Genomic DNA, 21,788 nt, shown 5'->3' on the forward strand with positions numbered 1-21,788 from the left:
TGTGGTTTTTGTTTTGACCTTAAGGAGGGCTTCCTTGTTAGTGATGGTAAAAATACTTTTGTAGGTAGGATGCTCTTTATTCATCAGGGCGTTCGGGGCTACGTAGGTAATTATTTTCCCGATGCTTCCAAGGGCTGGCAGGAGACTCACCATTGGGAGCACTAGTGTGACATCATCCTTGTTGCCAGTTCTCCACATTCCTTAGGAGAAGGTACCAGAAAGCATAGCCATGCACACTGGTCAAGGTCACAAGGTCTTTGACTCCTATAAAACATCTTGCTTTCTCGTCTGTCTACAAACCTCATTGGGTTCTGGCTGAGCCACTCAAAAGTAAGTTGCAGACATCAAGACAGAATCAGGTTTGGGCCTGCACCCCCAGAAAGGGCTTCAGAACCTCTTGCCATCTGGGGCAGAGGTGGAGGCTAGAGAGGAAGGCTTCTTACTTCGAAGTCACCCCAGGGTCAAGTTCAAGCAGTTCCTGGAGAACAGCAGGTTTTTCGGCAGGCTCCATGGGCGCATGGGGCTTTGCTCAAATGGTGCTGGTCATATCCCCAGGGAGCCTGGCCGTCTCAGGTGTCGGTCACTACCTCCAGAGTTGGTCACTACCTCCAGTGTGAGCAGCTCGCCTCGTGCCTCTTTGGTCCTTCTTGTTTAGTGTCTAGAACAAAGTTCATGGTTTCATTTTTTGGGCAACGTGCAGTTTCGCATATTTCCCTGTGGCAGAGAAAGCAGATTGAATTTCTTCTCTTGGATGGTGAGTTCCCCAGTGATGGGATAGTATGTCCTGTATATATATCTTTCTGGCCCCAGTCTGAGCACAGGACCTCTTGGTGTAGGGTCTCTACATGAATTTATGGCGTAAAGTGTGAATACACAAGGTTGAGCCTCTCTACTCACAAGCAGAGACAGCAGAAAAACTTTGTAGGGACGGTGGGGCCAACACATCCTTGTCCACCTTTGATCTCTCTTTTCTGAAGAGCGGCATACAGCTCAAGATTGGTTTAAATAAGCTTGCCTTTTGAGCTTTGCCCTTGGATGTGGTTAAGAGGCCTGTGTCAGCCCAGAAGGCCCTGCCCAATGTGGAGGCAGGGAGTGTACGTTGAGGGCTCATACTTGGAGTGCACTTCTCGTGGTGGTTTTTGGGTAACAGACTGGAATTTTCCAGAAATGGAGTTGTTCAGTGTGTGTGTGTGGAGAGAGGGCAGTGGCTCCTGGCCCAGTGAGACCGCGTCACCATCAGCATGCAGGCCATGCTGTGTGAGGAGCTGTCCCCCTCAGGGTCTCTGGGCCACAGCTTGAAGATCCCTGCCGACCTGCAGTGGACCCACCAGTCACGGTTTTGTCGGAAAGCAGTGGTCAGCTGTTGTGCCTTGGTGGAGTCACTTGTTGGATTGAGGCTTGAGGATGGTCAGAGAGAGACGAGAAGGGAGATCACACCATGCCATATTCTCCTAAGGATTTTGCCTTCTGTGCTTTCGGTTTTCTGTGACCTCAAGGGACTTGGGTTTCTTCCCCCATATTCCCTCACAAAGAGCAAGTGCTTTGAGAAGCCAGTGGCAACAATTCCGTGACCCACCAGGTCAGAAGCCATGGGGAATCATAAACCCCACACACTTCTAGGGGTGCCTTGAGAAGACCCTGTGGGTTCACTGATCTCCCTGCCTGTCCCAGAGGTCACTGGAGGAGGAGGGGGCTGTGGGTAGCTTACTTGATCCTGTCCTCACCTGAGCTCTTGGGTCAGAGTCTTACATTCGTGTGTTTGCAGGGTGGGATTAAGGTCTCAGAGGCTCAGTGGGGAGAGAGTAAAACTGTCCTATAGTCAGCAAGGTTGTCGTGAAATGCACCAGTGGTCATTTCTCAGACATTCCTCATGTCACCCCCCTCTGGGGGGCAAGCACAGTCCGTTCCTTAGCTGCACCCCAGAGGAAACCTTAAGTGCTACAAGCGGTCCAGGTGGAAGCCCCTTAAGATTTCTTCCTCCCCCTTGTTAGGTTATTTTAAGTAGAGTTTATTTCCTCTCTGAGGTTTTTGTTTTTGTTGTTGTTGTTGTTTTTAATGACTGGTGATGAGAACACACTTTCTTTCATGGGATGGGTAGGCTTAACTGAAAGAGGACTTTTCCCTCTCCTGTGGCACACTGGGGACACAATCAGAAGACTTCCAGGGCTGGTGGAGAAGGGTTTTCCATGACCCATGGTCAGCCGTGAGGCCTCTCCCGCAAGGAGTGAGGGGCTTGTGGTCAAATGGAAGCTTGGGAGTTGCTGGCCTGATGGGGATCCCATGGTGGCTGAAAGTCACAAACCACTCCCCGACTTCCTTATTATAAGGAGGAGACCTGTCCTGTCCTGGGCTGGCTCTGAGCTCTGTTGGGTCGGACCTGTGCACGTTCTACCATGAACATTGTGCACTCCCCCCAAATCCTGGAGGATCCGGTCTTCCCTCCTTCATTGATGTAGCCAATTCTTTTCTTAGCTTTTGCCCCCCCCCCTTTTTTTTTATTATGAAAAGCAACGTGAAGGATGACTGGGTGACTCAGTTGGTTATTAAGCCGCTGCCTCCGATGCAGATCATGATCCCAGGGTCATGAGATCGAGTCCTGCATCGGGCTCCTTGCTCAGTGGGGAGCCTGCTCTCTCTGCCTCTGCTGCCACTCTGCCTGTTTGTGTGCTCTCGCTCTCTCTCTCTCTCTCTCTCTGACAAATAAATAAATAAAGTCTTTAAAAAATGGCAGCACGAGAAAATACATGTGGGCCCAAAGGTACACCCTTTAACACTTGATCACCGGCAGCTTTCAGTAAAGCCTGAATTCTGGCGACCCTCCCCCAACCCCAGATTCTCAGGGGATATCGTCTCTCCCTCCATAGCCTTTGACGGTATGCCTGGGGTATTTGAGGTGTGGGAGAGCTTCATCTACGGAGACCGCCGTGGGCTTTCACGGAGCCTGGGTTTGGCAGTTGGGGGGGATGCTTAGCCGACGGGAGAGGGGAAGCCAGCAGGGAGTGGGCCGCACGGGGCCGGAGGAGAAACGCCCTGTGCATATATAGTCAGTGCTCCCACAGACCCGGAGCTGCGAAGAAGCAGCCTGCCAAACCCACAGGCGGGGTTCCCTTCACACTTGCCACTTTCCTTTCCTTGACATAGATGTGGGAGTGTAGAGGCTGCTGTAGTGAGCAAATCCCTCTCACAGGCTACAGGCCTGAAACTGATTTCCGAGACGTAGAAAAAGCTGGTTTTGGTCAGTGAGAGGCTCCCGTAGATGGCAGCTTTACCCGCGGCCAGGGGCCGGTGTGTGCTGGGCAGGGGGTAGTGCGGCCCAGCAGCTGAGACGGAGGTCCGGGTGCCCTGAGTATGAGGTCCAGCTCTCGCACTTACCAGGCATGTGATTTGGGGCAAGTGCCTCTACCTCCCTGAGCTGTAGTTTCCTTTCCTGGAGAAATGGGAACAGCAGTGAGAACCACCCCTTTGGACTGTTTGGAGATTGAGTCAAGGAAATGCTTGAAAGCACGGCATACAGTATGCTTAGGAAGTCTCCCCTGTTGTTCTTAGCAGCTCTGATTTTATCTGACTTCTCGGTTGTTTTTGCCATGGGGCCAGAAGCTTAGAGAAATACGTCTGTGGTGTTTCTAAATCCGCTGGAGTGAAGCGCCCCTAGTCTCCGGAAGAATGAAAGATCTGGAAGGCGGGTTTAAACAACAAGCTAGGGGGCGCCTGGGTGGCTCAGTGTGTTAAGCATCAGCCTTTGGCTCAGGTCATGGTCTCAGGGTGCTGAGATTGAGTCCCGCATTGGGCTCCTTGCTCAGCGGGGAGCCTGCTTCTTTCTCTGCCTGCTGCTCCCCTTGCTTGTGTGCTCTCTGTCTGACAAATAAATCAGGAAAATCTTTTAAAAAAATGAAATAAATAGCACGTTAGATGTTGGTGCCCAAAGGTGCACTTGCTGTCCTCTCGTTGCAGGGCTCTATGCAGGTGCTGGTGACCTATGGCGGTGACCCCATCCCTAAAAGCCCTTTCACCGTGGGCGTGGCCGCTCCACTGGATTTGAGCAAGATCAAGATTAATGGACTGGAAAACAGTAAGTGGGTGGAGGCAGGGGAGACGGGGTCACCGACGACCCCTCGACTGGAGCTGCCTGTTAGATGCCTTTCAAAAGAGAGTTTGCAGAGGGCGTCTGGGTGGCTCAGTCGTTAAGTGTCTGCCTTCCGCCTGGGGCGTGATCCCAAGGTCCTGGGATCAAGTTCCTCATTGGGCTCCCTGCACAGCGGGAGGCCTGCGTCTTCTCCCACTCCCCCTGTTCTGTTCCCTCTCTTGCTGTGTGTCTCGGTCATATAAATAAATAAAATCTTGAAAAACAGATACCCAAAGGCAGGAGAGCAAACTCTGCCCTAACAGACCTTGCAATGGGACAGACATGGGTGTGAACTGGGGCCACGCAGCAGGGTTGCACTGTGACCTTACCTGTGCTTAACCTCCCTGAGCCTCCGTCTCCTCATTTGTACAGTGTGGGCAGGGGGAACACTGTTAAGAACACTTGACATTCGTGGGAATATTTTGAAAGGTAAATGAGCTCATAATTCAGGGGCTGGCACATTGTCAGCCCTCAGTAACTGCTGGCTTCACAGCGGGATGTTTTCATTGCAAAGAGAAGTTGGGATGCATTACCTTCTGGTGACTTGTGCTGTGCTAGCTGTCCTTGGCCTTGGATCCACATGAGGAGGGACCATCAAGGGTAAAAGCCAGCTCCCAGCACTCAGAAGCCACGACTCTGATGCAGCCCCCACCCCACCCCCATATTCCTTTAGCCTGGTGGGTATCTTCTTCGTATAAGCTCATCTCATTTATTTAAAAATGTTTTCATTTGTTGTATTAGGGAAAATTCCAAGCATAAAAACGTAAACACATTGGGGCGCCTGGGTGGCTCAGTGGGTTAAGCCGCTGCCTTCAGCTCAGGTCATGATCTCAGGGTCCTGGGATCGAGTCCCGCATCGGGCTCTCTGCTCAGCAGGGAGCCTGCTTCCCTCTCTCTCTCTCTCTGCCTGCCTCTCTGTCTGCTTGTGATCTCTGTTTGTCAAATCAACAAATAAAATCTTTAAAAAAAAAAAAAAAAAAGTAAACACAGTAGTAGTATATAAACACTGGTGTGCTCCCCACTCAGCTTCAGAAGTTCAGCACATAATCATGAAATTCTTCTTTTTTTTTTTCTTACGCAAAGTAATGCGTAAATCCATTTTCACCTAAAAAGAAAGGCACCACCGTTGAAACTAAACTCTGCTCTCTGCATCACCTCTTATTCTTCCTAGGGTGACTCAAAGTTACCATCAGTTTCGGTGCTTCCAGACCTTCTCTCTCCCTCTGCATACATGCCGGCAGCAAATGTTTGGCAGTGTTCATGTTGCATTAGTGTTATCCTGCTATGCCCATATGCTTGCAGTCTGCCTTTAGACCTGAGCCATGCATCTCGGAGAACCTTCGCACCAGTGTTGCCTTGCATGAGCCGCCATACGGCTGAAGCCTGGTCACACCTCTGTAGCACACACTCAGCCTGATTTCGGGGTTACGCAGGGCTCCGTGCATCCCCCCATCCCCAGTCCCCGGCAGACCTCTTAGGTCTCAGTGGACCATCGATGAGCACCTTCACTGACCTGGGACTCAGACGCACAGGTTGTGAATGAGGCCACTTAACCAGCTCTGGGTTCTCTGAAGCTCGGCCAGCTCCAAGTGTGTAAAAGTCACTGGCCAGTCCTTTCGTGGGTCTCCTCATTGCTGCTTCCTCTAAGACACCTACGGCTTCAGTTCCAGAACAGGAGAAACATGATGCTAATTAGGAAAAGCCTTTGGGCCGTGGTGCTCTGAGGCCTCCTTGCTTGTGGTTCGGAGGTGCTGGTCTAGCCTCCTACTGCCCTAGAGTCAGAATTTCCCTGGCTTGTGGTGGGAGCCCGATGCTCCCAGTGCTGTCATTTTGGTTCAAAGTCCTTTCCTTTTTTTTTTTTGTCAGATACAACACACGGTTTTTCCAAGGCCCTGCTTTGCAGGGATCTTTCGAATATCGGTGCAGTAGAGAGAGTCCATTCTTTGGACTCGCTCTGGTGCCCCTGCGTTGACTAGCTCTCTGACTTTTGCCTTGTTGGCTGTGGGATTAAATTTGCTGCCAAGAATTAGTAAATAAAACATTGGCTTCTGGGAATGTTTTGATATAAAGTTAATACCAGAAGTGAGTAAAGCAGAGAGGATAGCGTCAGGTTATGATTTCCTCTTTGGCAGAGCAGATCACGAGGTCGTGTGAGTCCCACCTTTGTGGTCTGTTGCGTACGGCACCCTGGACACATTCCTTGACCTCGGAGCCACTGTTTTCCCATTTGCTAAAGCCATTGGTAACTAATAAATAACACTCTAGGGTTGTGGTAAAAATTAAAGGAGGCCATGTGCTATACTGAGAAATGCAGTCATTGAGTGATCAATCGTTATTGGTTTTTAAGTAACCCATCATTATAGTATCAGTAAGTGTCAGCTCTCATTGCTAGAATATCTATGGTTAGCTAGTAGCTGTTCTCGAACTGATTGTTATCTAGGTAGATGCTGATTATCCTGACTTAGTCTTGCTTCTTGTCCTTGGTATCTGCCCTTGCTTGTGGCCCAGACTGAGATAATGCCTCATGTCCAGGGAACCCTCACGGGTCTGCTCTCAACCACTCTTTCTGCTGAAAAGGGCGAGCTGATCACTCGGGCGTGTCTCCCTTTTCCAGGAGTCGAAGTTGGGAAGGGTCAGGAGTTCGCCATCGACACAAAAGGAGCAGGAGGCCAGGGGAAGCTGGATGTGACGATCCTAAGCCCCTCGAGGAAGGTTGTGCCTTGCATGGTGGCGCCCGTGGTGGGCCGAGAGAGCAGCACGGCCAAGTTCATCCCTCGGGAGGAGGGACTCTATGCCGTCGACGTCACCTACGATGGACACCCCGTGCCTGGGAGCCCCTACACAGTGGAGGCCTCATTGCCACCAGATCCCACAAAGGTCAGCTTTTGTTCTGTGCCGGGACTTGTCTCCTGTTGTCAAATAGAACACTGTAGTCCTTCACCGATCCTGCTTGACCAAGGCCTGTAGAGAATCGTTCTCTGAGGAAGGTTCATTCTCAGCGGCTGACAGTTGTTTTCCCTCCCAGTTCAGCCCGAGGGGACCCTTGGGTGGCTGGGTGTCCTCCCCACACTGCTCCTCCTCTTGCTCTCTGGCAGTGAGGCTTGGGTGAGGGACTTCTCGTCCCTGAGTTCTGTCCCTTCACTTGTTAGCATGACAAACAGCGCTCGCTTCACAGATGAACCCATAAGGGTTAGCTCACTCTGCAGGAACTTTATACCTCAGTATCAAAAATATATCCGTCTCTTTCTCACTGCTTCCTGGTAGCCCTGAATCAAGGGTTTTAGAACAGCACGCATCCTATAAACTGGTCTTATTTGTTGAATCAGAGAGGAAAATCCTGTCCCCTCCCTCTTGTAAAAGCAGTTTCGTTTACTCATTTGCTTTTAAATCCTTAAATCAGAATTTTTATATACATCTTTATATCAGAATCAGTTTTTCAGAGCGGTTTTAGGTTCGTCGTAAAACGTGGAGGCAGGTACAGGGATTTCCCTCCTACCCCTGCACCTGCGGGTGCCCAGCCTCCCCATTATCGCCATCCCCCACCAGAGCGGTGCATTTGTTCATACTGCGAACTTGCTCTGACAGTGTGTTCACCCCCAAATACGTAGTTTACATGGGGGTTCGCTCTGGGGGCTCTGCATTCTCCGGGTTTGGACAAACGTACCGTGACACATACCCACCACTCCAGGGTCGTGTCTTATTACATGGAATTTGTTGAGGGAGGCGTAGCTGTCCAAGCAACAGAGAGGTCCATAAAAGCCATCCCTACCAGCATTCAGCCCTGCGTGTGTGTATGTGTGTGTGAGAGAGATGAGACGTTAGGTCTCCACCTCTGGCCCGTGGTTCAGAAACGCAGGGCATGTCCGGACGGGCAGTCAAGCCCCGTGCTCTGGAGGGCCACGCCTCTGTGCTGTGGCTTTCCAAGTTGACTGAGCTCACAGGTGTGTCTCCCTCAGCTAGCCGTTCAAAACCTGGGATGATTGCATTGTGGCTCCATGGCAGTGTCTGTCTGATGTGAGCTAGGCCTGAGGGAGAAGGGCCCCTCTTCCGCTGAAGCAGCTCAGCGCCGAGTGCAGGCTGGGGTGGTGAGCAGGGCTGGCCGAGCGGCAACCCCAGTGTTAGGCAGAGAGTGACTTTATTTTCTATTGAACTAGGTGAAGGCCTATGGCCCTGGCCTTGAAGGTGGTCTCGTGGGCAAGCCTGCCGAGTTCACCATCGACACCAAAGGAGCAGGCACTGGAGGGCTGGGCCTCACCGTGGAAGGTCCGTGTGAGGCCAAAATCGAATGCTCTGACAATGGGGATGGCACCTGCTCCGTCTCTTACCTGCCCACAAAGCCTGGGGAGTACTTTGTCAACATCCTCTTTGAAGAAGTCCACATACCTGGTTCTCCCTTCAAAGCCGACATTGAAATGCCTTTCGACCCCTCTAAAGTCGTGGCGTCGGGACCGGGTCTCCAGCACGGGAAGGTGGGCGAAGCTGGGCTGCTGAGCGTGGACTGCTCGGAAGCAGGCCCCGGGGCCCTGGGCCTGGAAGCCGTCTCAGACTCGGGAGCGAAAGCCGAAGTCTGTATTGAAAACAACAAAGACGGCACCTACGCGGTGACCTATGTGCCCCTGACTGCCGGCATGTACACTCTGACCATGAAGTATGGCGGTGAGCTGGTGCCCCACTTCCCCACCAGGGTCAAGGTGGATCCCGCCGTCGACACCAGCAGGGTCAAAGTCTTTGGGCCAGGAATAGAAGGAAAAGGTGGGTTTCATTAAAAAGTCTGCAAAAGAACTTAGGATATAGGGGTCCCCAGAAACTCAGAGTAGATGTGCAAACTAATGTACCCCCAGAGGCCATGTGGAGCATAAGAAAGCACTCTCCTGTGGTCTCGGCATCAGGAAGAGAGGGACCACAGCAAAGCCGTGAGCATGTGACATTTCTGCTTCCCGAGCCTCACTTCATTTCTCTAGGGGGAACAGGGCCCAACACTGCTGGCAGATGTTCTTATTTTTCTGACAAAGCCAGAAGTTGTGATTTTTACATGGAAATTCAAGATCTTTCATTTTTGGCACTAATTGAAAAGGTTTAAAATATGATGCTGTTACCATTTTTGCGGCAGAGTAGGTCTGTCTTTTCGCTTTACCCTGTCCAAGAGTCAACCCCACCTTTGTCCAGAAAGTGTGCAAGGAGTTGTGTAGTCACAGGGTGGGGGCTTCCGCAGCCCACCCTCGTGGGAAGAAGCAGCTTTTGCAGGATGGTGGCAGGGAGGAGGTGGTCATTAACACTCTTGATTTGGGGGCGCCTGGGTGGCTCAGTGGGTTAAGCCGCTGCTTTCGGCTCATGATCTCAGGGTCCTGGGATCGAGTCCTGCATCGGGCTCTCTGCTCAGCAGGGAGCCTGCTTCCCTCTCTCTCTCTCTGCCTGCCTCTCTATCTACTTGTGATCTCTGTCAAATAAATAAATAAAATCTTTAAAAAAAACACACAACAACAAAAAACACTCTTGATTTGGAGAGTCAGAAAAAACACCCATCTGCTGGCACCGAGCTTAGACAAAACGTACCTCAAGAGCCGAGAACCCTGGTTCTTGGATATGTTCCGAGGTCCCAGGCGTTGGTGACGTTCTCCTCTGTGTGATTGCTCTGCAGACGTGTTTCGTGAAGCCACCACTGACTTCACAGTCGATTCACGGCCCCTGACACAGGTAGGGGGTGACCACATCAAAGCCCACATTGCCAACCCCTCGGGGGCCTCTACCGAGTGCTTCGTCACGGACAACGCTGACGGGACCTACCAGGTGGAGTACACACCCTTCGAGAAAGGTGAGCTGACTTCTCCTTGGACACGACCATCATTCAGAGCTATGCCAGGCCATTTCCTTGGGTGACTGGTGCTGTCTCCTGCCCCATGAGTCTGGCCTATCTCCATGAAGGCACAGACAGAGTGACAGGGACATGTGGAAATCTCCCTCCCCAGCAGAGCCACTGAACGCTCAGTGCCTGACAAGCTGGCCCTGGTGTGTGACAGACATTGTGGCCAAGGTTAGCCTCATGCTCCTCTGAGCAGCTTATGGTTGATATCATGGCATAGCGCCCATTTGTATCAATTTTTTTTTTACATAATTTCTTTATTAAAATTCTAGAAATGACTTGAAAATTTGACAAATCTTGAAAAGTTAAAGGAAAAAATAAAAGCACTATATATTTTCATTACCTGGGTATATGATTCCTGTAAGTATTCCGGTATAGACATAGTCAACCTCTTTATGTAGATGCATGGATATTGTGTTTCATGGATTTCCCTTTGTCTTTTGGCTAATGACAGGAGGAAGTTTTTCCAAATCAGAATAGTGCATTTAAGATGACTAACTTCAGTACAGACTTCGTGATACTTGCTTGGGGGAGAGGCCCTCTGCATATGTGTTATCTGTTGGGGAGGGAGGACTATGTGGCTGCCAGGTGAACAGAAAGCATTAAATAAATAGGTACATTTAAAAAAAAAAATCAGATCATACCAATATTGTACTATTTCTTTAACCTGCTTGTTTCCAGTAACACGGGATAGCGGGTCCATGTGAGCCCTGGTTGAAACCTGGCAGGAGAGTCTGTCTTTCCACAGGTAGGTGACTCTTGTGCATATAATTTCTGTTTGTCATTTTGAACAGGTCTCCACATAGTGGAGGTGACGTACGATGACGTACCCATCCCAAATAGTCCCTTCAAAGTGGCTGTAACCGAAGGCTGCCAGCCGTCTCGGGTTCAGGCCCAAGGACCCGGACTGAAAGAGGCCTTTACCAATAAACCCAATGTCTTCACCGTAGTTACCAGGTGAGCAAGGCACTGGGATCTGTGTGTTGACTCTGAAAGGAGTAATCCTGGGTGTTTGTTTATTTATTCATTTTTATGCCTTCTTGCTTTTTTTTTTTTTTTAATTTTTTATTTTTTATAAACATACATTTTTATCCCCAGGGGTACAGGTCTGTGAATCGCCAGGTTTACACACTTCACAGCACTCAACAAAGCACATACCCTCCCCAATGTCCATAACCCCACCCCCCTCTCCCAACCCCCCTCCCCCCACCAACCCTCAGTTTGTTTTGTGAGATTGAGTCACTTATGGTTTGTCTGCCTTCTTGCTTTTTTCTTTTTTCTTCCAATTCAGCTAATTAACATATAGTGTATTATTAGTTTCAGAGGTAGAGGTCAGTGATTCATCAGTCTCATATAGTATCCAGAACTCATTACATCACGTGCCCTCTTTCATGCCCCTATCTGAAGGGGTTGGTTTGGGTCCCTGGGCGGCTCAGCCAGTCAAGCATCTGCCTTCAGCTCAGGTCATGATCCCAGGGTGCTGGGATTGAAGTCCCACATCAGGCTCTCTGCTGAATGAAGGGCCTGCTTCTCCTTCCTCCTCTGCTGCTCCCTCTGCTTGTTCTCTCTCTCTCTCTATTGAATCAATAAATAAAATGTTTTAAAATTTTCTTTAAAAAATGAAAGAGTTGGTTTTTTTAAAATAAGATTTTATTTATTTATTTGAGAGAAAGAGAGAGTACACGAGTGGTGGGAGGGGCAGAGGGAAAAGCAGACTCCCTGCTGAGCAAGGAGCCTGATGTGGGACTTGTGAGTCCCCCACATCAGGGACTCGATCTCAGGACCCTGAGATCACGACCTGAGCAGAAGGCAGGCACTTAACCGAATGAGCCACACAGGTGCCCCTCGAAAGGAGTTTTATGGGTATATTTTGCATATGTGTCCTGATCTCCCAACTTTGGGAGGCTTTTTTTTTTTTTTTTCCCATGGTATGGGAGGCATTTGCTTTGTAGAGACTTTTATGCTACGGAGAGAGGGTGAGTATACCTCAGGAAGTACCAGAAACCCTTTGGTTACAGTCATAAGATGGCTAAGCAAACCAGAACGAGATGGCAGCTCCTTAACTGGATAATGCAGAAGCATACAGCCAGTTTTATGGTTAAGTGAAGTATTGGAAGTAGTCCCGCTAGAATGGGTCACAGATACAATCAGGTGTGAAAATGAAGGATAAGCATTGGAAAGAGGGGGTCGGAGCCGTCTGTCTATGACACCGTTGAGAAATTTTCAGCAGTTGAATCAGATTGGCTTCCTGGGATTATTTATAGAGAGATTTTAAGTAATTCTGGCAATAAGCAGACTAGCGTGAAGCGCTCGTCCCACTTCACTCTCTTTTCCACCCTTTCCAGAGGGGCAGGCATTGGTGGGCTCGGCATAACCGTGGAGGGACCCTCAGAGTCCAAGATCAACTGCAGAGATAACAAAGATGGAAGCTGTAGCGCTGAGTACATCCCCTTTGCTCCGGGGGATTACGACGTCAACATCACGTACGGAGGAGCCCACATCCCTGGTAAGCAATCCCGTAGAAATGTGTCCAGAGAATAATGGATTTGGCATGAAAGCAGGTTTTGTCTGCTCATGTCTGAGTGGGAAAGAGATACTGATACTTGCAGGAGGTGCAGAAGGAGAACTTCTCCTGATGGCTGCGTCTCCCAGGAATATCCCAGCTCCCAGTAGGGCTGATAACTGGCAAAACGCCTTGGCTTGGCATTTGGACTAGAAATCATTCACGTGTTGGAAGACCTGCTATTTAATTTAAGGGAGAGGTGGTTTTTTTGTTGTTTTTTTTTTTTACAAAGCTGAAAATCTCCACTTTATTTTGTGATTGGTTCTTCTTTACCTTATACGTGTTCTCTTATTTTCTGCTATTCGTGGATAGTCCTGGTAGACGAAAGAGACCCACAAACTCCAATTCTTACTTATTAATATCTTTTCTATTTCAAAGCAGCGTCTGTCAAGTGCTTGGCTGGCGCGGTCAGTGGAGCGTGCAGCCCTTAATCTCGGGGTTTTGCATTTGAGCCCCACATTGGGTTTGGAGAGATTACATAAAAATCAAATCTTTAAAAAACAAAACAAAACAAAACTAAGGTTTGTCGTCCTCAGGACCCTGACATTTCGGATGGGATAATTCTTTGTTGTTGGGAGGAGGGGGGCCGTCCTGTGCATTGTAGGGCATTTAGTAGTATTCCAAACCACCCCCTTCATTTTGGGACAACCAGAAATGTCTCTAGATATTGGCAAGTGTCCACTCTGGGACAAAATCACCTTTAGTTGAGAACCACTGCTATACTGATTGAAACAATGAGAAATACATGACTTAAGTAGCAAAGGGCCCTCCAACTTCCGTGCTTTAAGGGGAAGACTCTCCATCGGTTCTGGTCTGTTTATTTAATGAAACAGTTGCCATTCCATACACATCTGGCTGGGTCAATGCCCCTATGGTGTGGATACAAGGACCCTGGGGGCTGCCTCTGAGTCCACCTATGCCTTGTCTTGGGTATGGTGAGAAAGGGGGCAGAACCTCATCCGAGGATTCCTGGGGCAGGAAGAGCCTCGGATGGGTCAGGGTTATTGCCCCCAAAGCCATAAGCCAGGATAACACTGAGGAGGAAGGAACAGACTTGAGGAGCTTGCTTCTGGGTTTCTGGAATGACTCCCAGAAGCTGGAGTGTGTGCATTGACCAAACGCTTTCCTGAATCTATAGACATTTCCTCCTTATGACATGCCTATGTGCCCACAGACTCTCTCTTCCTCTCCCATTGGTCAGAAAACCCAGACATTCAGCTCAAATGAATGCTACTCAGATATCATTTAAGGCTTAATTTTATGAAGGCTTAGATTTTTCTTTGAAGACTTCACATTTAAGAAAAACTAAATTGGTGAGTTTCTCCTCCAACTTGTCTTTGCAGCTGATCACAGATTTTTTTTTTTCTAAGATTTTATTTATTTATTTGACAGACCGAGATCCCAAGTAGGCTGAGAGGCAGGCGGCGGGGGGGTGGGGGGGGCAGGCTCCTCGCCAAGCAGAGAGGCCGATGCGGGGCTCGATCCCAGGATCCCGGGATCATGACCCAAGCCAAAGGCAGAGGCTTTCACCCACTGAGCCACCCAGGTGCCCCTGATCACAGATTTTTAAATCCCTATCAGCACTAGGCAAGGGGAATTCAGCCAAGGACAAGACAGTCAGAGCTCTTGTGCTCCGGTAACTTCCTGTCTGGTGTTGATGCAGCTTCTTGTGATGACTGCTACCAGGAAAGAACAGGGCCCAGTGACAGAGGACAGAGCCATGGGTGTTGGGGGGAGCTTGGCAGCTCCGCAGTAGGAGGGACGGGAGGGGAGAGCGCAGAGGACAGGTGGAGGGCTGCTGTCCGGAAAGATGACGTGGTGGCTGCAAGCCCGCAGGTAGCATTGAGAAGAGCCTCTCTTCATGGAGGCGACAACACTGTTCTTAACTTCATGGGGATGGTCTGGCTGATGCTTTCAGCTTGGGAATTCGCCTCGCAGAAGAGGGTGAGGGTTTGGACCCCAGTGACTGACCTGGGAGCATGAAGCAGATGGCCATCTTTGAGAAGTCCAGTAAAAAGAGACCCATTTCTTGACCCATTTCTCATCAGAGGTAGATGATACGTCCATGTTTCAGATTCTCTGTAGCCACTCGGAGCGTAATGGCAGTTTCTCCCAGATCCCAGGCCCTGGGTGGTTAGTTAGTAAAGTGTGGGTTGGTTGTCTTAGTTTGGGCTTCTTAGTAAAGTAACTTGTGAGGTATTGCTGTGAAACACTCGGCAACCTGCTGGCTTCTCATTTGCTTTCATGGGAATTCTCACCGGTTAAACATTAGTCCAGTGTTTCCTGGCCTGGTGCAAAGCCCTAGTAGGGCTGGGTTTTTTTGTTTGTTTGTTTGTTTTTTGTTTTTTTTTTTTAAGATTTTATTTATTTATTTGACAGAGAGAAATCACAAGTAGATGGAGAGGCAGGCAGAGAGAGAGAGAGAGGGAAGCAGGTTCCCTGCTGAGCAGAGAGCCCGATGCGGGGCTCGATCCCAGGACCCTGAGATCATGACCTGAGCCGAAGGCAGCGGCTTAACCCACTGAGCCACCCAGGCGCCCCTAGTAGGGCTGTTTTTGACAAGGTTTGCTGTCCTCCCCACTGTGGCATACTGGTTTCCCTTGCTAGGCCAGCTGGGGTCAGCTGGTGGTGGCTTTTAGATCACTGGATCCACCAGGAAAAGCACATCAGGAGAGAGAGCTGCTGTGGCGGTTTCTGGTGTCTGCCTGGGGCCTGGAACAGGGTAGCAGGGAATGCTTGGTATGTGTCACCTGGGGTCTAAAGTTACCTTGCTAGTTCTGGATGCCCTCATGCAGTGTTCAGACACCATCCAGTGGAAGCTCTGACTTGGAGATCGGCCTCAGAGGCCGTCCATCGCCACCACCTGCTGACATAAGATGGCTCTACCGTTCCCCTGTGACATGAAGCTCCCTTATGTTTATTTCCCTAAACCCCAGCCTGGAGGGTGATGTTTGTCTTGGCCGGGTCAGCCATTTATTTCAGTTAGCTGAAAAACTGGATGCCACTGAAACCCAGCTGTCATTAAAGAGCCAAGGCCTCTGTTCTTTGTGCAATCTTGTAATTTACCACCGTATTCCACAACAGATGAATTTGGGGGGATGCAAAGCAGAAGACACCTGAGTTTGTGTGTCAGTTAGAAGTCATTGATTTTGCCAGTCTCTTTGGGAGCACAAGGACCCCTGCTCACAGCACGAGGTACATGTTGCCCCTTGGCGATGGGCTTGGTTGCCCAAGGAGGCATGGTGCTAGGGATTCTGAGGTTCCTGTTTCCAGCTCACCTCTCAGAGGTCTTATTTAGTCCCCTTGGTGGGGGAATCCCAGGAGGGACCCTGGCCCAGCCCTAGTTATTCTCTTTAGTGCTTCTCTTGCAAATCCTGATCACACAGCATTTTCTGTTTCCTTGGATTTTTTTTTTTTTTTAAGATTTTGTTATTTATTTGGGAGAGAGAGAGCGCAAGTGCACAGAGGGAGAGAGAGCCTGATGTGGGGCTCGATTCCAGGACCCTGAGATGATGACCTGAACCAAAGACAGATGCTTAACTGACTGAGCCACCCAGGTGCCCCTGTTTACCCTTGGTCTTTAAAACCAGTACCCTCAAAGAGTCGGAGACCCCAGTGCCACCTGTGGGGTCAGCCATGCAGGAGGACCACAGCTGACGATGGTCAGGAGAAAGCAAGGCTTCACCCAATGGCCAGGGAACCAAGCAGGCCATTCATGTTGGGAAGGAGCAGGCTACGTTGTAGGGGAAGGACTCCAGGAAGCCCTCAGGAGAGGTTTGGGGAGAGGGTATTAGATGCGGGCTGGTAGGGCTCCCAACCTCTGCAGCCCCCTGCATTCACTCCTTCCTTCCACCACTGAGCGTCCTCCTTCAGCGTCTTTGACAGCTTGTGCTCTCCCTCCCCTCCAGGGCCCTGTACCCCCCCATCACTGTGCTTGAAACCCCCTCCATCTGCTTCCCTGGGTGCTGTCTGCTCACTTTCTTGTCTGGGGTTAGTTGTCCCTGGAGAGCTGCCTCTGGCCCCCTGAAGACCAGATTCCTTGCCTTCTAAGTGTTCTACTGATGCTTGTACATGGCCCCGGCCTCTGTTGAATGTGATGTCACAGCTGCCTGTTTGCCACCTTCTCCTGCACTGTGGGTTCCTCCAGGGCCATGAAACCCTCTGGGCCCAGCTCGCAGCCCGATGCTGCATGTGGTGGGTGCGTGTGGGAGCACACAGCCAGGCAGGGCCCCTGGGGAGCTGTGGGGAAGTTCTGGGCACACATGAGGCAGGTCATCTTTCACTAGGAGAGCTGTGCTCAGGATCCTGTGACTTCTTCTCCAGGCAGTCCCTTCAGAGTTCCTGTGAAGGATGTCGTGGACCCTAGCAAGGTCAAGGTTGCTGGCCCTGGGCTGGGCTCTGGTGTCCGAGCCCGCATCTCACAGTCCTTTACAGTGGACAGCAGCAAGGCCGGCCTGGCTCCTCTGGAAGTGAGGGTCCTGGGCCCACGAGGTGAGTACGTCCTGCCAACACTCTCGCCACAGGTGAGGGCAGCCATGACTCAGTGAGCACTTGACTTTTGAGTTTGGTCATGAACTTAAAATTAAATTTGCTAAATTACTGTATTGCTCCATATTCCAGCTAAACAGGAGAAGTGCCTGCTTTTATTTATTTATTTTTAAATATTGTATTTATATATTTTGAGAGAGACAGAGTGTGCACATGCATGCTTACATGTGCACACTTGCAAGTGGAGAGGGAAGGGCAGAGGCACAGGGAGAGGCAGAATCTCAAGCAGACTTGTGCTGAGCACGGAACATTCTCTTGACCCTGCAGTCAAGGCCTGAGTCGAAATCAAAGAGTTGGATGCTTAACCGACTGAGCCATTCAGATGGCTCTGAAGCTGCTTTTAGAAAGCAGGCAGACCTCCTGTGTCTCTAGTGGTCTCTTCCCACATTTAATAAGGCGGCTCTAAGTGTCTTTTTCAGTTTTCACTGAAGTAGTGAGATGAGGCAAGTAGTATTTGTGCTCTCATATGCGTGTGTCAGCCTTTGTGAGGTGACTGAGGTCTGGAGTTTGGGTGGGCAGTGGGTTTAGAGGTGATAACTCTCTTTGAGGTGCCTTGGTGCCCATGTGCAATACATCCAAATCTCTGAAAATGACAGATACGCAACCCATGTGACATGGCTTTTGTCATTGTCCCCACTTCCTGGAGGGAGAGGGTCTCTTGGGAAATGGCCTCTGTTGACAATTCGGCCTGCCCTGTTGGCAGCCGAGACCTGGGGTTTGGTATGACGAGCAGGCCATTTTGGGACAGAGCCCTGCAGTGCATTGAGATTTACCTTATTTGGCAGGCAATCACATTTCCTCTTCCGGCACTGAAAAATGAGCCATTCCCTCCTTAATTTCTTAAGTTATCTGGATTTTTCCCTGGTGATGTGTTCTTGGCTTTATAGATGTAGCAAATGGGGGCTTCCTTCTTTGAAGAGGAACTTTCTACTTAATGGGGTTCAGCAGGAGGTTATGCCTTTTGAAGCTCAGGGCAGATGTGGTTTGAGGGAAATGAGGTCATGGGGCTGGAATCTGATTCTGCATAGTTACTGAGCTTTAAGACCTGTGTGTGTGTGGAAGAGAGAGAGAGACAGAGGGAGGGAGGCTTTACTTAGATATCTACTGCTATTATATTATTCTGGAGGACTCGGAAGTAACAGCCTTTTAATTTTAGCTGATGAGATGGATTCCCAGTCTTGGCGCAGCCCCTTGAAAGCCATTTCAGAGTTCTTTAAAGGTGACCCGAAGGGTGACTTTACGGAGACAGGTTTGCATTTTCCTATTGGCTGCTGCTCTAATTATGCTGAATGCCTCTTGCTGTCCTCACCCCCAAAATTGCCTGGTTCCTGCCTCATCTGCTTTGCTTAATGAGCAGCCTACCCTCAGTCGACCCATCCCCGATACTCATGGCCAGAACTAGGATCTAGAATCCACCAACGCAATGCATGCCTCGATTATGCTTTAACACGGTCTCTAGCTGACCCCTGTAGGCATCACTTGAAGATCCCCCCCCCCCACCCGATGGAATGGGCACCCTCACCTGCCCTGCACCTAACACTCAGCCTGCTGGCATCCTACTGGTCTGTGCTCTAGGTGGCCATCCATTTGCTTGGCCAGTCCATTGGTTAACTTCTGCTTCTCAGAGTTGTGGTCTCTTTGGCCCTTCCTCTGCTATAGAGTAAAATGGCCACATCCCAAGCATGCCTCACCAGCTTGGAAGGGGATAGCGTGCCTGCAACATGCATCTTCACGCAAGCATGGCAGTCTCCTTAATTGCACTCGAGGGCCGACTGAGTGTACTTCAGCCATCAGAAAGCTAAAGGTGTCTCTTGGGGTCATTTCTGCAACCATGAATTGGGGATCCTGTCTCCTGTGATTTCTTGGGCCACTGATTATGGCCTCCCCTGCCTTTATGTTTCTCCTCATTGGAAACCAATAGGTCTTGGGATGAATGTGATTCTATTTCAGACTCAGCCCAGGGTGGAGTGAAGGAGAGTCTGTGCAGTTCCTCAGATGTCTCATTTTTGTTCTCAGGCCTGGTGGAGCCGGTGAACGTAGTGGACAATGGGGATGGCACACATACGGTGACCTACACGCCATCCCAGGAGGGGCCTTACATGGTCTCAGTAAAATATGCTGATGAAGAGATACCTCGTAGGTAAGCTTCTGACACTTACAGAAGGGGGTCAGAACCAGCCTGAACTCCAGCCCTCTGAAGGTTTGGCCAGCACTGTCCTGGTGACCCATTCAGCCATTCATTGATCCAACTACCCATCCATCCATCCGTCCGTCCATCCGTCCATCCATCCATCCAACCATCCAACCATCCAACCGTCCATCTGTCCATCCATCTGTCCATCCATCTATCCGTCTTCCAACCAACCATCCATCCATCCATCTACCCACCCAACTTCCTCATCAGCAGGTATCAGTGAGAACCTGCAGGCTATCTCTGCACGGGTGTTAGAACATACTAGCCTTGATACCTGTGGCTGCTTCTCTCTTGATATCCTGTATCCCCCTGCTTTGTCCTTTTGTCCATATTTAATTTAAAGATGAGCTGAAATTAAGGAGTTGGGAATCTTTGAAGAAACAAGGAATGTGTTATTTCATCAACGTCATCTTTCTGGTGACCTTACAAGTAGTTCTCTGATGAGGGCAAAGATTTTTACTTTTTTACTTCTTTACTTGAGGATTTGGTTGACAGTATGTTCCCAGAAGGTATTGGATAGAAACGTCATTCCTCATTCACATTAATATGAAATGTTGCTATACTCTTCCTCTGTCAGGACAGCCTCCAAGGGATTCTTTTCATACTCCTTAAGATGAAAAGAATTTACCCAAACCCCAATATATGTTTTATATAGAGATATACATATAGCTCTAGGTATGTAGAAATCTGTAATTTATAAATTACATTTATGTATTACTTTGCTAATAGGTAGTTCACCATCTAAGGCATGCTAAGAATAGAAGAGGATGAGATAAGACATTAATTTTATTATTCCAACATTGTCTCCTAATTCCAACAGTCCCTTCCCATTTTGGTGACCATTTTCTTAGCATGACAAAAGCGAGTTAACTGTGTCTCCCAAACCAAGTTGAGGATTAGTGTGTATCCCATGGTGTGCACTCAGGGAAAGCATATGATGGTTACATGCTTGTAAATTTCTATTAGACTTAAGGTACATAAGGCACTCGCTGTCTTACCTTCTGTAGAAATCCTCCCTCTCAAGCCCTGTCTCTTTGTGTAAGAGAGATCGAATGTAGCTGGTTGATAGTATTGGCACTCACCCAGCATGTGTATGTGTCTTTCAAGTCCCTTCAAGGTCAAGGTCCTTCCCACATATGATGCCAGCAAAGTGACGGCCAGTGGCCCTGGCCTCAGTTCCTATGGTGTGCCTGCCAGTCTGCCTGTGGAGTTTGCAATTGATGCCAGAGATGCTGGGGAAGGCCTGCTTGCTGTTCAGATCACGGTAACTTTGAGTTATTTTCTAGAGTCAAATTCAATTAATGAAGACCTAACTTCCTGGTCAGGGATAAGAATAAGATTTTAAAGACCGATTTCTGGCCTGATGCAAATGTCTGATGATCCCTCCCACCCCCCATCAGAGAACCGGTCATTGTGTAAGAAAACAAACATGCTTGCCTGAATGAGAGGTCTGAAGGGGTAGCTCCAAGCACCACATTTGGATGAATCTCATGTACTTTGATCTCTACTCTATCTGCTCCTCTGCTTTTGTTTTAAAATGTTTTAAATTACTCATCAGATTATTTAAGACTAGGTTGCACTGTATATCACAATACCCCCGCAAATGAGAGTGGCTCCAACCGTGGGATTAATCTCTCTATTGAAGGAAGCCCGGAGGCAAGCCACCTGGGTACTGTGTGGCTCGGCAAGGAAGCCGGCTCCAGCTCTCCCGCTCCTCGGTCCTAGCGTGTGGCTTCTGTCCTGAGGTTTCCTCCTGGACCACGAACTGATGCACGTGGCAGGCCACAAAGAGAAGGAAGGGCAGAAATGGAAAGGGGACCTTCAACTCAATCAGCGGTCTTGACCAGCTCTGTGTGACTTCCACTTCCCTCTCATTTATTTACTGGCACTTTGTCACAAGTCCCAAGGCCATACCTAGGGGAAGAGTTTGCTAGCAAGTGGGAGCTGCCCCCAGCCAAGGACTGGGTATTTTTTACTAAAGGGAAGAAGGAGAGTGGATGTGGTGATATAGGAGCAGGGACCTTGTCCCTCTTGTCTCCCTGAATTTGGTTGGATTCAGAGGTGAATCAGTTCTTGTTTACTTGACCGTAGAATTCCTAAAAATTGACAAGGTCCATAGGGTGTGACCCTCTCCCCTCCCTGCCCCCCCAAAACAAGATTTTTTTTTTTAAGATTTTATTTATTTATTTGACAGACGGAGATCACAGAGAAGCAGGCTCCCTGCTGAGCAGAGAGCCCGATGCGCGGCTGGATCCCAGGATCCTGGGATCATGACCTGAGTTGAAGGCAGAGGCTTTAACCCACTGAGCCACCCAGGGGCCCCCCAAAACAAAACTATAATTAAGATTGTGTTGGGGCGCCTGGGTGGCTCAGTGGGTTAAAGCCTCTGCCTTCAACTCAGGTCATGATCCCAGGGTCCTGGGATCGAGCCCCACATCAGGCTCTCTGCTCAGCAGGGAGCCTGCTTCCTCCTCTCTCTCTCTGCCTGCCTCTCTGCCTA

General features: G+C 49.6%; 1 protein-coding gene across 5 annotated transcripts in view; it reads left to right on the plus strand.

The window, feature by feature from the left end:
- The window catches only part of FLNB (filamin B), a 147,884-nt gene that overhangs the window by 92,946 nt on the left and 33,150 nt on the right, over positions 1 to 21,788 (plus strand). For 3 of the 5 annotated variants that reach the window (XM_032323463.1, XM_032323471.1, XM_032323480.1), the window contains exons 19-27: positions 3,952 to 4,069; positions 6,738 to 7,000; positions 8,278 to 8,875; positions 9,762 to 9,935; positions 10,778 to 10,940; positions 12,329 to 12,489; positions 16,870 to 17,037; positions 19,111 to 19,234; positions 20,396 to 20,552. In XM_032323463.1, the coding sequence (XP_032179354.1) occupies positions 3,952 to 4,069; positions 6,738 to 7,000; positions 8,278 to 8,875; positions 9,762 to 9,935; positions 10,778 to 10,940; positions 12,329 to 12,489; positions 16,870 to 17,037; positions 19,111 to 19,234; positions 20,396 to 20,552 (1,926 nt within the window). Of the gene's footprint in view, positions 1 to 3,951; positions 4,070 to 6,737; positions 7,001 to 8,277; positions 8,876 to 9,761; positions 9,936 to 10,777; positions 10,941 to 12,328; positions 12,490 to 16,869; positions 17,038 to 18,250; positions 18,344 to 19,110; positions 19,235 to 20,395; positions 20,553 to 21,788 lie in introns of all 5 variants that reach the window. The other 2 variants (XM_032323456.1, XM_032323489.1) reach the window with 1 other exon arrangement.

Source organism: Mustela erminea, chromosome 1 (genome assembly GCF_009829155.1).
Source record: "Mustela erminea isolate mMusErm1 chromosome 1, mMusErm1.Pri, whole genome shotgun sequence".
NCBI lineage: Eukaryota > Metazoa > Chordata > Mammalia > Carnivora > Mustelidae > Mustela > Mustela erminea.